The 20,436-nt window shown below is 37.4% G+C and overlaps 1 protein-coding gene across 2 annotated transcripts in view; it reads right to left on the bottom strand.

The window, feature by feature from the left end:
- LOC105223972 (sulfotransferase 1 family member D1) overlaps window positions 1-20,436 on the bottom strand; it is a 40,468-nt gene that overhangs the window by 18,204 nt on the left and 1,828 nt on the right. The window contains exon 1 of one of the 2 annotated variants that reach the window (XM_049459312.1): window positions 4,422-4,457. The exons of the other annotated variant lie outside the window; for it this stretch is intronic. Coding sequence (XP_049315269.1) covers window positions 4,422-4,442 — 21 coding nt within the window. The 5' untranslated portion in view covers window positions 4,443-4,457. Of the gene's footprint in view, window positions 1-4,421; window positions 4,458-20,436 lie in introns of those variants that run through there. 2 annotated transcript variants of the gene reach the window in all.

Raw genomic sequence — 20,436 nt, 5'->3', positions numbered from 1 at the left:
TATTGTACCTGCTCGATTAAGTTCTGCAGCTCTAATAATTTTCTCCAGCAGCAGATTGAAAAAGTCGCACGATAGGGAGTCGCCTTGTCTGAAACCTCGTTTGGTATCGAACGGCTCGGAGAGGTCCTTCCCGATCCTGACGGAGCTTTTCGTGTTGCAATTAGATCCACCAAAGAGTGTGCCTTAAGTCAAAAACACAATTGATGATTTAAAATTACTAAACTGGCCTTTGTTGAATGTATCTACAAACATACTTATTAGCTTTATTTCTCTAAGAAATTACAAAAAGTTTCAAAAGAATTCAAAGTAAAAATTTTCAATTGGTATTGGTATCTTGGTATTCCCCCAAGCTCTGGGTTAGTATCACATATAAATTAATAATAATTTTTTTTTTTCAATTGTTCTCAAATTTTAAATAGTTACAAGCAAATTCCAGATGACTTCTTATCATCGGGACTATTTCTGAGTAATAGTCTAAGTTAAAATAATATTAGCAATATTTTGATTTAGACTGAAGAACTGCGGGGCACTAAAAAATACAAAACTTATCATTCTCATTGTAGGAAGATGATATGATACGGAATTCTCTTATTTTTCAATATAATCTCTATTAAAAAAGTCACCGAATTTAGTGTGTAAATAAAAATCTTTGCTGAACTATATCGAGTTCAATGTTTTCCATTTTACAACCTATCACATTGTCATAGGCGCTTTCTCTCATTTCTCAACTGTTCTTGTTTTCAAATTATACTCCGCCAGTGCGTTTTGACGTTCTTCTTCTAAGTATGGAGTTTAGTGGAAAGTCTATTTCTTATAGCAATGACTGCCCAAGTTTAATCGAGTTTCAAGGTAACTTAGATGCCCTGAAAACGAATACCACGGATCAAACGATCACTATCCATATACTGCCTCATATATCTCAAAAAATCCTTCATGAAGCATTGGACAAGCTGATACTGTTGGCGCACTGAGTGTCGTATTTGATTACTACAAGTACAAACAACAAGACTATTTGAAATTGTTAACTTCTCCCATGAGCCAGATAAAAAATAGGCGAAAACAGGGCATACTTCTTGATTCTTCTTCGTTTTATAGGTTATCCGACCGCCGTCTTACGAATCCACAGATTATAGAATATCTCAATGAATCTTCCTTCTAGAACTACCATATAATTCATCAGGTCAACCAACTCATTCCCTAGAATTCGTTTCTTTATTTTTAGGTAAACGACTTGTAAGAGACCAACAAACATTTTTTCAAAATATGTCACAAATCAGACTCCACTCCAAATGTAGCGAGTCATGAAAATAACACTTAATCCTCCAAACGTTGTCAAACTTCAATTTATAGTTCAACACCCTCAGCGAATCGAACGCAGACAGACAAAGCACATCAGAATCATCCACAATCGTTTCATTGTCGTTGCACGAGGCATCAGGTGGGGTGAAATTCGCAATAACCTTGAAAACTGTTCATCAAAGTGGCCACGCACGAAAAGAGTACGAACAAATTCCGGCGACGTGGACAGAAATCGTAAAAATTATTAAATTCAACTACTATTGAGGGAGAAAACTTTTTGCTTGAGCTGCGCGCCTGCATGTAGGCAATGAATTTTATTTTACATCCGAAACTTTTTGTAATTCCTTAAACGATTTTCTTAAACTGAGGAAAAATAAAGGAAATTCGGTATTCCTTTGGGGATTACGCGCAGCTTATGCAATTGTTGTACACGTCGCTCATGCCTCACCTATACTCACCATTCTGCGCTCTACAGCAACCCTCTGTTGAATTGCCTCAATTTATGCAACGCTTTCGCAGTTTGCTGGAACTTATGACACAAACGTCTGGCGCCGCAGCTGCATTGACTGGCGGCACGTACGAGCTATTGAAAAGCCGACGCACACAGTCGAACTCCGGCCGTAGTGGCTGCTTCAGTGCCGGCTTTTTGGAAATTTTGCATGGACATTTTTTTACTACAACTCACATGCCGGCAAAGATGAGTGTGGGCTCGGCAGATACCAAAACCATCCCTTCGGTATGCTGGGCAAATAAACCTTCGCCTGCTTTGGTATTTGTTCTTCGCAGCTTTTTGCATTCGATTGTTTAAGGGCTGCTTTTCAGCACAACCCCTCCGCTTAGTTGCACTGCCTCGAACAAACCGCCAGTCGTTTGGAGTGGGCCACAATCACACTTCGACTCCCTTTGGGTTTTACCAAAAATAAAATTGCGCCCATAACGCCACATGTTCGACTTCGCCGGCTAATGCAAATGCACTTTTCCCCCATTGGATATAGAAGGTTCGGCGCTGGGCTTTCCTTATTTGCGTTTGCTTGGGGTTAGATGTGTTAGAATCTCGACACTCGGTGTTTAACCCCCAAAAAAAGATGTACCGCACGGTGTTTACTCATAGATTTGTATCTATTCTATTGTGCGAATGCATTAATCTCGTTTGATGAGGCGCAAAGTTGTGGAATTTATTGCGTTGCTTTCGGAAAAGTTAAGTGGATTTGAACAAAATTAATGACTTCAAATGATTGCATTACAATTTGACTGGCGAAGGTGGATAGCCTGTAATTATTTGAAATGCCAACCCCTCACCTTGGATGACTTGAGCCACAGCTATTTCAAATCGGTAAAGCTAGCACGAAGAAAGGTAGCAAACACCTAACAGTGTTTGATCTTCTTTCAAAGAGTTAATTATTTAGATTCCAATCTAATAAAACTGGATAAAATTTCACTAAAAACCTTCTTTTAAGGACGACTGTTATCGTACGGCTTCTTGATATAAATTTAAAAAAATTGGAAAACACAATTCCCAGCACGTAGAATTTTCCAGTTATCATTTTTCTAAGGGAACTTGTTTTGTGTGCCAGTGTTTAAAACGCGAAAACCCGAAACTTTTTAGAACTTGAGTACAAGTGGTGTAGGGGTGAAACCACCAGCAATAGTCCAGAAAGCTTAAGTAAATAAATATATTAGTATTGTAGTATACTCTTCCTATGCCCAACCAAATCTAACTACCTATTGCTTTCTACTTTGCAAATCCTACTTCACATTTAAATCGAACTGCTAGGCTACGGCTTGTTCTTGCGCGTTGTTTAGTTGCCGCTTTTGGTTTAACCTTGGTTTCTTTCGCGTCGTCGTCGCTAGACTCAGTCAGTTATAACCATGGTTGGCAAAAAGGTGCATGTATTTACGTGAAATTTGTCAATATGTCTAAGGTACAGAAACGTGGCCGACAGTTTTTGCTATATACTACTGTGATCAAATTGAAAGGTGAATTTTGTCCATTTCATCGCCTTCAAATTAATCCCCTCAGAGCCAAAAGTAATCAGAGACTTCTTCCATTCAGCTTTTATATCCTCAATTGAGTCAAAACGGGGTCCTCGGAGTGCTCATGTGAATTTGCTGAAGATACACGAAGGTAAATCAGGCGAATGCGGTAGTTGCCGCACGATATTAGTTGAAAATGTGACAAATGTCACTCACAGCATTACCAACTTATAGAACAAAAATTTACCGATTCGAAAAACACGTGAAGTATAAATTAAAAATTCACCTTTCTATTTGATCACAGTCGTACAGTGTGACAAAGCTCATCCTTTTCACCATACAAGATAAAATTTGTGTTTCTATTAGTCCACTCCCTCTGTGCAAGTGATAATTTGAGTAAAAATTAAGATATATTCATGAAAATTGTTGCAAATATTTCTTAGCAAAAAAGTCAGGACGAGTTCGTAGATAGGCTTAATCGGTCCACTGTTACACAACTCCCTTACACGAATACATATAAAATGCCATAACTTGATGAAATTGGATGATCACCAAGCCCACTCCTCATATAACGCTACTGTTAGCAACTTCTAAAAAGGTGATAAATCAATAGCCAAATACGACAGAGACATTAAACTTATACTCGTACGCGACATGGTATGAAAGGGTTATGATATGACATATCTAGAGAGAATCTATACTTTCTTGTATGTACATACTTGTATATATAGTATAACGAGATTAAACTTTGCTCCAATAATGCCTTTGAAATATGGCACCTTATGGCAAAAAAAAATTAAAAATTGTTCAGATCGAACGAAAACTGTTCAAACCCCAAGCTGCCGAAAATATGGTCCCCAGTTCAATGATTTTCAGTCCTTGAAGCACTTTTTATAAGCATTTTTTGGGATGGCCAGCGAATTTGGTTTTATCTCTTCTCTCGACTAAAAGAGGGTTCCACTCCGATGATTGTTGACTTGTTTGCATGTCAAACTTATAAACCCATGTCTCATCGACAGTTATAATGCTATCCATGACTGAAATTCTCATGATCAAGCATGTCCAAAGAGATCTATTCTACGATACTCTGTTTGAAAAAAAAAATCCAGCTTTAACGAGGCGAGTCTTGCCATCTCTCTAACACTTACCTGACGATTTTCAGCCACCATATCCTTTTCTTTTTTTATTTTCATCAGTTGAAGAGGTCGAAGGTCGTCCAGAAAGAGGCATGTCTTCAACGATCTCCCGACCATCTTTGAAGGGCTCATACCACTCGTAGGCTTGTGTTTCTGATAAAACTGAATCACCGTAAGCTTTTTCCAACGTTTTTAACGGTTCCGCTCACAAAATCTGGCAAGATATAGAAAATATTAGAAACATTTTTTGTTTGATACTTTTATCCATTTTAATGCCCGGTTTCACAGACCATACTTTAGTTGTGCTTACAATAAAACAGGAAAATAGTGTTTTACAGTTCATACTTAAGCACTGAAAATGGGGGACTTGCAGAAATAAGAAATTATTTTTTGTAAAAAATATGGAATCGAATTGGGATTTCCACCAGTTCCAGTAGGTGCTCCGACTCGCTTGCGGTGAAATTCTGGGTTCTTTTGTTGTTTTCATCCATTTTCTATATAACTTTCCTCGCAAATTTATGTATTGTCTGTTATAATTTAAATATTTCAAAAATATTTTTATAGATGACATTTGTAAAACATATGTTCCTCATAACGTTGCCACATGTCATAATAAAATTTTATAGGAATTGACTGTGAAACGCAAACGACTACTCAGTCTGCAAAATTGCTTAGCTAAGATTTTATTTGGGAACAACTTAAGCATGGAATGTGAAACCGGGCAATAATGTTTAAATACACAATTCAATAATAATTAAAACGTGGATTAAATGCGTGTACATATGAAAAGCAAAAAAATCATTGCTTAACTATTTTGACATTAGTCAATTAAATAAAGTTCGGAAGTGAAACGTTCTGCCATTACGGTCGATTATATACAATGTCAACGTTATAAAGACTTTAAATAACAACTAATTAAATACTTTTTTCTGAGATGTAATTTCCTCTTGCAGCATGTTTCACCCAGTACTTATATTTGTATAAGTAAAACTCGCAAAAATATCAAAAAGGCAAAAAAAGTATTTAAGAAGAGAGTAACTTCCTTTTACTTTTTTTTCCTGCTGCGTGCAAATGATAAACATAACAAATCTTCTTTATGCAATTATTCAACGCGCCTTCAACAACTTCTTCTCCTAAGTATTAGGTGTATATGTCTACATATGTATGCACATGAGTGTGGGTAAGTGCGAATGTTTTGCCATAAATTAAGGCGACCAGACTAATTATGCCAAATACTTGGGCAGAAAAATGCCGGCGAAGGCAAATTGGTATTCTGTACATTACGGATGATGGTAGGCAGACAGTAAAAAAGGCGGAAGACTCCGGTAGTGAGGAAAAAATATTCGGTAAATTATTCTACAAGTGCAAGTACATTAATCATAGGGAATTAGCAGGTGAAAGTGTCTATGAAGCACTTATGCGATATGTGCTGACAGCTCGTCCGTGGCCGCCTGTCTGGCGCTGATATTCATGAGCCGCCTAGAGTGGGAATTCAGTATTTGATAAGAAAATGAGATGAGTAAATGTCCAGTGAAAATTCATTAGAAGGTTGTAAGAAAATTATCCTAAAATTGTTTATATAACGCATGCACAATTGATACAAAAAATCTATCTAATCTTTGATGAAATTGGCCTTTGACTGACATTTTCAAGCTTTTCAGACTATAAATAAAGTCATCGTGACAAGGCTACAGATGGGTGAATAAAAGTGAAGGGACTTAATTTGCATACATACAAGGTGAGTTCTAAAGTAAACAGGGCCTTTTGAATCTAGCGCCATCTATGTATATGTCGACTAGTGCGTTAGAATCTTTATCGATTGTCAGGTGAGAATTTCATGGCATTTCATCGATTGGAAGTGAAGTTAATGCGTTTTAGGTGTCAGTATGTTTGTGTTATCGATGCGAAAATGAGCTTCGAACAAAGAGCCAACATCAAATTTTGTTTTATAGTAAAATTGGTACAACTTTTACCGAAACGTTTCAATTGATGAAACAAGTTCATGGCGATGATTGCCTATCCCGTAGCAGAGTGCACGAGTGGGCTTACGAAAGGTGTGTGCACGGTTTGTTCCGCACAAATTGACTGCACTGACGACCAAAAATTGCTCAGAATCCACCATTCACAGGACGATTATTTTACTGATAATCACATTTTAACCATTAACCACTCCCCGTATTCACCTGATATGGCACCCTGCGACTTCTTCCTTTTCGGAAAAATGCATTTGGAAAGCGTTATGCAGACGTAGAGGCCATTCAAAAGGCTTGCACCAGCAATCTGGCGGCCATGCCGGCCAACGAGCTAAAACACTCTTTTGACGTGCTTTTGCACCGTGAAAAAAGCGGTATTGAAGCAGAAGGATACTATCTTGAATAAAATAAATTGATTTTGCCGAAAAACCATTTGCTCTGTCTTTTTTTTATAAGGGGCTAAACCAGTGTGACGCATGAAAAATTAGGCGATGTTCTTGAATTTTTTTAAGAGAAAGTACGCTACTGAATATTTCGAACTTCTTTGAACGTATATTCAGCTATATTTTAAGATTTTGTTTACAAAAATTTTGAAAAATAACGGAGTTATGAGTTTCGGATGCTGGCATGATTCCGGCCGAATGAGTAGCTGAAGCAAAAAAATTTGAAAAGTTTATTAAACTTAAAGATATTTCCTATACGATGAACTACGATCTTTGAAAAATATCAAAAATTAACAAAATGGCGTTATTTTGAAAAAAAAAAAAATCATTTTTTTAGGAAAAAAAAGATAGTTTTTTTAATACGAAATTGACAATTTTCAATCAATCAAAAAGATCGTAGTCTGTTGTATAGTAAGAGTATTCAAAAATGCTCCGTTTTAATTTGAAGTCGATCGGTCAATTTCTGGTTGAGTTATGATGCCAGCAATTTTGAAAAATGTCGTTTCCAGAAAAACGCGTTTAAAATTTCCCTTATACTCCTATACATACGAGTATGTTTGCATTTCCGAGCGGTCGCTCTTTAGAACGCTGCAATCCGAAAACTATTCAAGATACGACCTTCCCGATTTCACAGGATATTTACGGAAACATATTCTATCGAAAAAGCAAATAGTTTTTTTTTTTTTGAAAGTGACACACTGGTATAGCCCCTTAAGTAATGTTTACTTTAGAACACACCTTGTATAATGTTTCTATAATATATAGTATTTCGCGATTTCACCTCGAAAGAGGTAAATCACTACTCTAACGCTCAAATTATTAAAATAACCTAAAGAGGATATTGCCTTTTCCAAAAGAAATGCGAAACAGTAAGGGATATTTTAAAAAGATTACATTACTGCAGCTAACCAATTATATACTTTGCAGTCGATATCCCAACTGTCCATATTACCATACTTAAGGTAAAATAATTTTTTTCCGCCAACCATAACACTTTTCCAGCATTTCATTGTGGTCTATAGTATATTAAACCTCGATCAAATGTATTGAGCATTCTTGTAGCGAAGTGAACAAGCCAGCTGCTAAATTTAATCGATTCACATCAAGGGAGAAGACGCAGGCGCAAGCGCGCCCAAGTGTAAGCTGATCCTTTAAACATCACTGATCCAAAATCGAAACGTCAACAATGTTTCCTGTGCGTTGCCCAACCTGTCGTCATCGATTTTCGAATTAACAATTCATAAAACCTCCAAAAAAAAAACAACTGGCCCGCCCATGGAAATACAAAAGAGGCATAATAAAAAACACAAGACAATGAGAATGAGTAACGAACTGACAAAAAAATCGAGGATGATTACGTGGCAGATGCGCCAATAACGAGGGCATATATTATTGTGTGTATGTAAGTGAAGGCACTTAAAAATTGGTCAAAAGTCAGCTGTCCGCCGCAGTGTTGGAAACATTGGGGCTTAAAGAAAAAAATCACAAAATACTTTAAACATATTTGCCCAAATTTTTTCCGTTCTCGTTTGGTTGATCGGCGACTAGAGGGCGTAATCCAACGATTTAATGCGAAACAACAAAAAAACGGTTGCTGAAAGAAGGATCACTTGAGGGAGACAATGGATGTAAATGTGTCTGACGAGCGCAGAGACACGTGCAGCACCTCGAAGCCGCACAGGTAGGCTGCTTCAACGCAGCAACAACGTGGATTACCCTTGCGATTTCAGCCGAGGACAGGTGCTTCTTACCCGAACTCTTGCAGATGCGAACCTTTCTCTTGAATTATGAAATTTCTTGTATTTTATATTCATATAGTTTTGTTACCAAAAGCCCCTTGTTGGCGATCGTTTGTTGGTTTTTGTTGGCGAGCACTCGAATGCAACCTCCTGCGCTCATAACAATTATGATGCTCATTGTGATGATTGTTTCGGCGAACGTGCGTCTTCGTGGTTCATAAAAGTCAATGAGACTCCTATGATTTGTTGTTATTTATTACATGACATACAAGTACTCGTACACCCTTCTTCTCACGGTTGACCACAGCGCGTCCATAGCCACAAAAAAGGGCACAGTACGACAGCGTCGATCGTACATGATCTTTATCAGCTATTTAGTAACAAAATTCAAATGTTCTTTTGGGCCCCTTGTAGAACGTGTCATTACATAGTTTGAAGGATTGTTATCGCATTGCCTTCGTTTAAAACGCTGAAATGAGTGTCGATGCTTCGATTATCCAGTTTTTCGATGAAATCCCTTAATTTGATTTCTCACATGAGCAGCATCTGTTGACTTCTTACTCCAACAACTGACTTCTACGGCATTTCGGTCAACTAAGCCTGGCTTCAATTTGACTTTCAAATACATTCATATATTAGTACATGTGTACATATCCCCTCATAGAGCGGAGCCTGTCGTTGGAGTTTTAACTCGCAGCTATTTAGCTTTGTAATTTATTAGCTGTCCGTTGGCGGTGTGTGGCGAGGAATGCAACTTCGTTAGTATATATTTATATACATATTTACCTGTGTTCTATGTACCTTTGAATGTCAGCATCTGTTATGCTAGTTAGCATAGTCACACCGGCCCGTTTCGAAGACACACATTTTGTGGTGGTAATGTTATTCACGGTTGATTAAATTACTGCCGCCGGAATTTGTATAACATTTTAATGCCACCAAGAATTTTATGATTTTCAAATTTATTCCTTAGTTATACATAAATGGTAAATTGTTATTAGTTCTTGGAGGAGCGTCTCCAACCAACACTTTTCAAATTCGTAACGTCTTCAGCATTATTTATTCTTATTTGAAAGATATTAGCCCGTAAATTCTAAAAGCATCGGAAGTAATTGTTTAAGTAATGCAATAATTACAGTTTAAATGAGGTATTTTATTTGTATTTATTTTAGAATTCAGTTTGAATTGAAGTTTCTATTCGCTGTTTAGCGCTACTCTTAGATACTAAGTCTTACTATTTTTTCTGAAATAATATACCTCCACCCTAATTGAAAGATAAAGGTACTCGAATGGAATAACGAACGAATCCTAGAAGCCTCGCAAAATAACCACTTTTGTAGGATGTAATTGTATAGGCTTATTATTTTGAACTTGCCTTAGGTATAGGTGACAGGTTGTGAGCTTTCTGGGCCCACGAAAAACAATTAACTTTCTATTATCTTTGCAAAAAACTTCTCAAAATGTATTTTTTGGGACTTGATATTATAATAAAGCCTGGTAGTTGAATTTATATATTCTGTTCGGCACATATAAGTTATAGAAAGACACATAGCCATTAGTACCAATCAGGTCTTCGTAACAACAATTGTGAATCCAAGTCTATCATAGAGTATATGTATAGAATACTCATGATATCATAAGAAATAAATTTTTTCGTCTATATTTAAGATTTATATATATTTTTTTTTGTAATCTGATGTTGCTGATGAGTAAAATATCCTAGAAGTTAGTAGAGAGACTCAATTTAAATCAAACTGATAGAAATAGAGCGACAATAACTGCCCATCGTCTCATTAGCATTGAACTGGTCTCTTGGATCAAATGATCCTAATCGTCAATGCACATTCTATCTAGTTATCTTTACAAAAGTTTCATTTTCTTTGTACTTGCTGAAACTAAGATTCAGAAACATAGGCATACTTTCAAAGTATTCCAAATATTTACCACACTTATAACAATATTTTCGAACGATCACAAACATATGGTATTTTGGGACTCAGCTCCACGAGCGTATTCTTAAAATAATCGAATCTTCACGTTGTCCATAATGTATATATATTTGTGCGTAACATTAATATTTATTACGATTGTAAATATAGGAGTAGCCGTATAAATTCTGGGATCCATACCAAAATAAGTAAAAATAAAAAAACGATATGCCGATCGTAGGCGTGTTCATTGCCGTCGACCTTATGTATTGTTCAACGTAAAATCGCAGCAGAATAAAGCGACCGAAATCCCTTTATGTGACCACAAAATCAATGCTCTGAGGATCAGGTTAAATCAATGCACCGCCTGCAATAGGATGCCCTGCACTTGTCAAGCAAATATTCGAAACAAGTGTAACAGAACAACAGGTTCTACTGAATATTACTAGCGGCGTTCTCAGAATTGGGGTGTGCACACATGCATGAAGAGTATTGGGAACGTTAAAAGAGGAGCAGGAGAACAAAGAGTAGTCTTCAGGCAAAAAAGGACTCGCACGCAGCGGGACATCATGAAGTGGTGCATTTCACCACAGATGTGACACAAGCGGTGCCGACTTCAAAAATTCAAACCCACAATATCTATATATGTATGTATGTAACCTATATGTGGCGGCATTGCTAAACCTTCAAAGGAACTGTGAATTGACATCGATTGAATGGCGATCAATATGATAAGATGTATTCATGAAGTATTCAGAAGTGAACAAGTATTGACTTTAGCGTTATGTGTAGGCGTTTAAGTTAGAGACCGCTAGCAAAAATATGTCAAGATAGAAGGAAAATACCAAGATAAGCCCTTTCATGGCTACTCCCAAATTAAGCGAAGAGGGAATTGTTAAGCGGTCATTAGAATTATTGATATTGGAGGCGAGCAAAAATAAGAAATAATTACGGTATTCATGCTAAAAATTGCATAGCAGTGGCAGCATTAGCGTTGCCGTCGATGTTCTACATATATCGCTCATTTGCTGCAAGACCGGCATAAGTCAAAAAAATCGATTCGCCAGAAAACGCGTTTAAAATTTTCAACTTACTACAACCTTACACGGTGACTCCAACCTTACACCTCTTCTCAAGCGGAGCATATAAGAGGTATTCATATGAATTTTTCACTCAACATGAAGTATGATATAACGAACAATTCTGCAGCATTAACTCAAAAATCACGTTTTTTGAATTATGCCGGTCTTGCAGCAAATGAGCGATATGGTTGTCAAATCTCAATCTCTAAAGGGATAAAATTTTTGCAACTATAATTATTTTATAACTTCCCAAGAATGTGGAAATTAATTCGTATTTTTTTCAGAAAAATTCTGAACTGGATTAAAATTTATCTTGGAATAAATAAGTAATGTTGCGATAGATTGTCCGAACTTTTTGCATGTTGAATTCTTTCGCAACATTCCTTAATGTTTCGCCAACCCCTGATGGTATTCCCCGACTTTGGTCCTTGCGGGAGTATAAATTTCGCTCACCCCCCAACTTAGCATACCTTACCTGCAAAGCACAAAGTTCGAATTAAATGAATCAAATTAATGAGTTGACAGAAACTCAAGTTTTAACATATGTAAAAATAAAATAATCCATTTTCACTTTTTTTTATTAGCTCACTTATTGCCCGAGAAATGCATTGTACAGTCAAACATGCAGTTGGGTTCACTGTCAGTGTGCAAAGGTTCACCTGTGGAGTAAAGGTAACAGGAACAAAGAAATCGGTGAAGTTATATGTGGTCAGAGTTGTAATTTTAACACACTCTTTCACTGCTGTACAAGTGAAATTTCTTTCGGCTAATTCATAATTTCTTTGTTCTGTGTTTGTTTTTTGGAGATTCAGCACTTGATGGCTATACACATGTATCCGTTATAACAATCTTTGATGCTTTAATACATGCTTATAAATTGCAGCAAAATTTTGAATTTATTGCCTTTATTTCCGCAGCAACTACTCAACCGCCCAGTTTTAATTCCCTAAGCCAATTTCATAAATTTCCAGTTCAACGCTTCCCCCGGTTGCCAGCGTTGTCATATTACAAATTACTTTATTTGTCAATTCACCAAAAATATGGTATGAAGAACGAACCCTTTATGGACCACAGGGCACTGCGTCTCTGTTGTTTTTGTGTGCGTAGAAGCCGCGTCTTAATTTCGCTTCGACCCCAAAGTAATAACATCATAAACACATGAATCGGGCGAAGACAAATATTGCGGCAAGCAGGCTCTTACAAAATTAAAAACAACTGCCACAGACGTCATCGACACCGCAGCCGTGCCACCACAAATTTCAAAATATTGGCATAAGCCACTTCATTTCTGTCCCCCGCCCACACGCCCTTCTGCCGTAGCCGATGCGAAGGCTGTGGCTATAAAAGAAATAAAAACTAATAATTCTCCACAACTTGGCCGCAGTCAAAGAGGGCGAAGGAGAGTAAGTTGCGTTACAGACATGGAAATATTGCAATATTGCAACAAAATAAATGACGAATGGCAAAAACAACAATACCAACAACAAATTCATTGAAACGCAGCTCATGCAACTCGGGGAGCGATTGGCAACACTTACGCCCGACTTCTCGCAGCCAACCACCCCCACAATTCAAGACAGTGCGGGTGTTCAAGCACTCGTGTCACACTGCGAAGTAATTGCAATCAAAGAGAAATTATACGGAAGTTCCTGTGGCCCTCCCCCAGATCGAACGAATATTGTTCCAGCTGCAAGTGCAAGTGTATGATTTGGAGCGAAGGGTGGACAAAGCGTGTTGTCGTTACTTTTCCGAAGTGTGGCGAATGCTATTGCCCCTTGCCACCTTCGGTGCGACACAATATGCAGCACTTTCTGTTTTTGGGGGGGCGAGCCTTGAAACACATTGTGACTCAGTCTTAGGGCGTTGGATGTATTGATATATGAGGCGTAATTAAACCCAAATAATCTGCGGCTTTAGTTGTGGGGAGGATACGGCTTACCGCGTTACATGCTGCTTCTTTTCGTTCGGTAGCTCGAGCCACTGTTGAGGATTACGGGCGCGTATGAGTGATTGAACAATATGTAGACATTGTAGTATGCTGGTATTTTTAATATAAATGCAAATTTTATGTGTGGCTCATTATTTAGCCAACAACCTGACGTTGCGTTCATAATACAATGTCATTGTTACCAAGCTTATATATGTACATATATCGAAGTTTCTATTAAACATAAATATAGTTTTATATAATATCTAGTTATACTTTTCATGATTCGTAAAATTTCTTTTTCCGAAAATGGTTCGCGAACATAACAAATGAAATAGCAGGTCCGCGTCACTTATTGAACTAGATAACTGAGCCAGCTCTGCATTGTGAAGAAATAGTTTAGTTCTTTCATAGATAAGCATGCATATAGCGAACCCTACAAGTATTATCTCAAGAATGCGGTTGCCTGATTTCAACTAGGTTTTTAACTAACAGTTATATTCAAGGTTTTCACTGTTCGTTTCTTAACCCTGAGCTTAGTAAATAAATAAAAAGATGATGAGACTAAAGTCACCATGTAGGTGTCTAATGAATATTTTTTAAAACTTTAAAATTAAATAAAAAATTACGACAGTTTGATTCCAAAAATTGGGTAAGAGGTATTGAAACCTCCGAAAAATTATCGGAGAATATGTTTCACGTTATACAATTTGTTACGAAAAATATTCCACCTCAGATACCCCAAATAACGATATCGGACGCCCTAATTGACTTTATGGGGTGTGTACCAATTGATATTTTAGAAATCTGATCCAAAGTTGTACGTATTTTGCCAGCGTGATCTGTCCATACCTTCCCTAAGTCAATACATCTTAATAAATTCCAAATAACGAAATATTCTACGTATTAAACAAGATCTTTGCAAATTATATAAGCTTTTCTAAAACAAATATACGTGAAATCTACAGAATAATTTACATTTTTTTTTCATATGTAGAAAGAGGTCACTGTCAAAAAATTTTGAAAGAAAACACAAAACCTGCTTACTTTAAAGATCGACATATACTCAGTTTGCTTTCTGGTTCATTCTACGAAAATAAAATTTTATTCTCGATAATGGCATCCAAATCAGATAAACGAGTATAATTATGTGCTCATGAATACATATATTTTCTACGTAGTCACATCCCGTTTAATCAAACTCCACTTCCACATTTCTAGTTCAAATTTCGATGTTCAGACACGTGCCAACAGGATAATAGAATTCTCCACCTACTTTGCTGGGCGCGCACACTTCTCATTACCGAACGGAAAAGAATAGATTTCGGGAAATGTTTTCATTCACCGAAATAAGCGCGAACACCTTGGTTACTTATGACACTTGTTACGACAAAATCTCGCTTCCGCTATGGAACTGTGTTGGCATTGCCACTCCCAACCAGGCTGGCACTGACAAACGTCAGAGATCTTGATAACCATGCGAGGATGGTAGCAAAAATGCTGTCAATGAAGAATAGATGAATAGAATAAACACTTTCTTTAACAGATGGAACATTAGAACAGGCAAAGCTGCCACAAGGCAAGCAGACACCTTTTGCGATAAACTTTAAATAAGTATATATTTAATAATGTGCTGTTAATAAACTTGCTGTTTCTACTTTGACATATGAAAATGTCAACAACTTCTGATTAGTTAGTTGACAATTTATATTTGACAGCAAAGATGGGTACCGTTAACTTTTCACAGAGCAATTGGACTCTTACTCTGCGAAGTTGAGGTGATTGGAGGTAGCAAAAACGCAGGATGTGTGACCTTCATCAATCAACAGTCGTCGTGTGGCAGAGTGAAAAAAGCAAATCGAGATTTGTCTGAATGTGTTGAAGAGCTAACAAAACGGCGTCAAAGTTTGCCTTTTGCAAGCACATGCAATGGTAGAGAAAACTTCCAGGGCTGTGAGTGGGTTGCTAGTGTTGGTGGGTTGAGGAGATTGTTTGCTTTTAAACGGGCTGTGTTTGCATATAATGTGTGCAAATTACAAAATTGTCAAAGGTTGACTAAGTAAATACGAAGGCGCAGAAAGTAATTCGCAAAACAAAAAAGTAATAAAGTAAACGATGCTTCAAAAACTAACGAAATTGGTAAGCTTAGGAAGAAGGGAATAAAATGCTACATAGCTTTTTGAGAAGGCGTCTTTCTTTGTATAAATTTTGACTCGTTAGCAGCTCGCAATGGTATAAAAAACTACGCTCGTAAACGGCAACGTGGGTTTCCATGTTGCTTTTTTCTCACCTTTTATAATACATATGTTACATACATACATATGAGTAAAGAAATCCCCAAAACTATGTCTTGTAAGTTGAAGCTTGGCATTAATCTTAACCACGGAAAAGTAGCTACACATGTGTTCCTGAATAGCTGGTTTCTTCTTCTTTACTGGCCTAGCACCGCTTAAGCTATTATAGCCGAGTTAACAACAGCGCGCCGGTTGAACTGGAGATTCCAAGCGAAGCCAGGTTCTTCTCTACTTGGTCATTCCAACGGAGTGGAAATATCAGGTCTTCCTCTTCCCCTGTAATGCTGGTTCCAAGATAGACGAAATTATCTACGACTTCGAAGTTATGACTGACAACAATGACGAGGGAGCCTAGTAGCGAGTACGACGACTGTTTGTTTTATAACAGGAGATTTTCGTCTTGCCGCCGTTCACCACTAGACCCATGCGCTTCGCTTCCTTGTCTGTTCCGTGCTCTTCTCCAGTCTGGAGAAAGCAGAACTAACGGCGCAGGTGTTGAGGCCGATGTTATCAATATCATCTGCATACGCCAGCACCTGTACACTCTTATAGAAGATTGTACCTACTCGATTAAGTTCTGCAGCTCGAATTATTTTGTTCAGCAGCAGATTGAAGAAGTCACACGATAGGAAGTAGCCTTGTCTGAAACTTCGTTTGATATCGAATGGCTTGGAGAGGTCCTTCCCTATCCTGATGGAGCTTTTGGTTTGCGAGAATACTAAATTCAGATATAGCGGCATAAAAGCAGTTCCTTTTCGTGCTGTCGAAAGCAGCTTTGAAATCAACGAAGAGGTGGTGTGAGTCGAAACTCTTTTCACGGGTCTTTTCCAAGATTTTGCGCATGGTGAATATCTGGTCAGTTGTTGATTCGCCAGGCCTAAAGCCACACCGATAAGGTCCAATCAGTTTGTTAACGGTGGAATTTAATCTTTCACACAATACGCTTTGTAGAGTCAGATATAGGGTTGTCAAAATGATTGCAAAAGCGTCATGCGACCTCTCGTGTTAATGAGACAACTATTGACATTATGGGAAGCAGCATACATTCAATATTGCATGAACATTTACAGTACAAAAACTTTGTTCACTTTGGATCTCACACAATTTGTCAATCGGTCAAAAATAGGCACGTGTCGATTGCTAGAAAAAAATCTTTAAAAAATAGGATATCGGTGCTTCGAAACATGTCTATGACAACCGGATAGGTAATGGATCGTCAATTTACGCGTATGAGACCGAAAGCAAAGAACAGCCGACTGTATGGGTGCTTCAAAATGAGGCGAATCTAACAAAAGTTGTTTGCGCTTAAAACATTTTCAAGTAAATGGTTTCCTGTTACTTTGGAAAAACTGGACATGTCGCTACCATAATACTAGAACATCGCATAACAGTAAATTCTGTGTGGTACACAAGCATTTATATACGAGTTGTTCATCAAGGAATCCGATCATTTCTCACCACGACACATCGACTGAAAGAACTGCATTTTTGAGCACTCCAAACTTGATTTGATAAGTCATCTACTGTGTAATCTTGACTTCGCACCGACTTCTTTCTGTTCTCACAAGTAAAAAATAAACAAAGAGTTTAGCGTTTTTCTACACCTAAGGAGGCAGTTGATCAGAAAGAACAAAACACATGTTTAGGCGCATGCAAGAGTGTATAGATCTTAATGGAGACCATTTTTATAAACAATGAAGCAATTTTCATTGAATAACTTTTGTTGTTGTTCTCCAATCACGAAATATTGAAGGCACCCTCGTAACTACCACTTTTTAGTATGTGGACATTAATGCGACTATATACATGATGCGATGGAGCGCGATTCTCAAGAGTCCATCTGACATTAGTCCGTATTGGCTTGGGTTTCTTTAATATCTTAGATCTTTGAATAAAAGAGTACAGCTGAAAGTCACATTAGACAGCTATTTGGCAGTGAAAAGCTTGACTGTATTCATGTCTCGTTTCTCTGTAAGCAAACTAAGAAAGAATCAGTGTTAGTTATTGAAAAAATTTTTATATTAGTCAGTTGATACTATAACGGATATTGAAATTGTCTTGTCTCTATTATACGATGTGTACTGTGATAGTCATGAGTTGGAAGTAACTTAGCTTTATGAGATTAAAGTTTCCCATTCTGGCTTTCTATGCTTCCGCCTCTTCCGATAAAATATGAAAACCCTCATAGGATTTAAAACTTTTGAATCGGTGCACCAAGTTTGTGACAAGCTCAAAGCGGTTTATCGATATGGGATGAACTTTGTGATCTATACCTTGGAGACCTGAGCAACATGACGGACCAGCGGCCTTAGCTGTCCAACTGGGTTAATTCGTGACTTCGCGAAGATCAGATTGATTAGCTAACCTAACCCAGTCGGTCACAGATCAAGTACCGAAAATCGTCCAGATACCCATTACTTACATTTTATATTTTCTCCCTTTCAGTATTATTAATATCCATATTCCTCCCTTTCTAAGATAGCATAAGAATGTCATAAATGTCGAAAACAGTGTAATTTAAAATAAAAACACATGTTCGTACATGTCTCAAATGTCACAGAAAGCATTTGTCCCAAACAAATTCCAACAACTTCTAAGTGCATAAAACAAACTTTACCAGCGATTTCAAAAATTCCATTTTATAATTCGTTCCGAAATTTCACGCCACCGTCTGTGACGAAATTTTCATTTTTCGTTAAACCTCGAAATCGAATGAAAAATTCAACAAACAACCCCAACTCGCGAGAAACGTTGACATTCGTGTGGTAAGTGAGGTTAGCGGAGAAGGTTGTATGTACATAACGGAAAGCAATAAAAATACGTGACTATAGAGCACTATGTGCAGTTCCGTAATATGCGCGACAAGTGTTGCAATTCTCCAACCAATGCCAGGTCGCACAAAGCTTCAACGCACGCCTTGGTATTCAACGACAAGTCCAACGGCGCTCGAGCATTCTACCAGGGCAGTGGCGGCGCTCATTGTTCCAACGTTTGGACAGCAAACACCATGCTATGCTATTTTAAAATATGACGACTCTACATACACATGTACATACATACATACATATTTGCACATTTGGTTGTAAGTATTCAAATAGCTATGTCGGTATTTTGTGCTTTAAAATTTTTCATTAAAACCATCCGCATTTCCACCACCGAACCACCGGCGTGCGCGAAGAGTGCGTTTTGTATTGAAATTCGAATTGTACACGCATAATTTACGAATCAAGGGAATTTCGAAAGAATTCCCCTTACATTCTTCCACCGCTAGCATGGCGCTGTGTCGGGTGGGTGGTAAAGGGATATTCCGCCCATGGCTTCGGTTGCATTACTATGGACTATGGACTTTATGCACATTACGCGCTGATTAACATTTTTGATAGATGACAAGTGCAAATGGAATAGTGGTGCTGACGGCGGTGGATGGTGACATACCAGGGTTACAAAAAATGCCTCGCTGTTTTATCTATTCGCTAAGAGGGTTGCGATTTAATTAGATTGAGTGTACCTCTATTGTCGAAACTTTGAGTTTAAATAAATTGTGCGGCTAATAATAAAGCTTTGCATATGCTATGCCATAATTGCTATAATTAATGTCAAAATATGCAGAAATATTGAGTTCGCAGCTTTTTTTGTGTATAATCTAGCAGCTTGGTCTTTAAAGCCGAAACAAGCACACTCTTCTATCACCACTAGGTGATATCGAAGAGAATTCTGCCAGCTATGGAGAGCTAGATACAAGCACGGACGAAATTTCTGTTGTTGAGCGATAGAAGCCACTACCCAAATTTCCTTGACACAAGCTGCCGATAGGACTGTTCTTGACTAGACAAAAATTGGGATTCGCTTATGTATGAAACCCTGTGACTTGTAAATATCTCTAAATTTTTCTCGGTGTCTTTCTTTCCAATACTCCAAAAGCCACCTCTTCAAAAGCCAACACCGAGACTATAATTCTCCCTTATCTTAATCTCAAGGCATAACACTTTGATCAACAAAAAATCTCGCTTATCGCCTCTTTGACAAAATCAAAATATAATCGATCTCAAATTATAATAAATATAGAGTTTCCTTTTTCAAAAATTTGCAAATTCGGTATATTATCCGTGGATGGATTCTTTAAAAAATATATGTCGTTTTCGAAAATTGAGCAAGTTCCTTATGACTTTTTAAAAATAAATATTGCTTTTCTATAAATATATTTTCACAAGTTGTTCAACTCATCCTGAAAGAGTAATGTGGACTCCTAAGTTTATTAGCCATCCAGAGAGCTAAAATGACCTACACTCACCCTGTATACTATCTAAATGATAACCTTCAACATGAGACAAAAAGACTATAGTCGGCAAATATGTGAATGGAAAAGTGTAGTTCCCATTAATACAATGGATAATATTTAGTACGCATCAAAAGACAACAGCTGTGACCCAAATCGCTTAAAATTAAAATCAAGTATTTCAACAAAATCTGGAAAAATATCTCCATAAATAATAGTCGAGCCGCTGTTATCCGATACATTCTTTAAAGTTAATTCAAAATGAAGACTCAGTTTTTAGTGCTCACTTTCTTAGGTGAATTTCGTAGTCTAAGTTCAAACTTTCCAAAACACACTTATAACATCCTCTGTCTTTCTCATGTTAG

The sequence above is a fragment of the Bactrocera dorsalis genome, chromosome 5 (assembly GCF_023373825.1).
Source record: "Bactrocera dorsalis isolate Fly_Bdor chromosome 5, ASM2337382v1, whole genome shotgun sequence".
NCBI lineage: Eukaryota > Metazoa > Arthropoda > Insecta > Diptera > Tephritidae > Bactrocera > Bactrocera dorsalis.
This window is presented reverse-complemented; position numbering and strand designations above follow the sequence as displayed.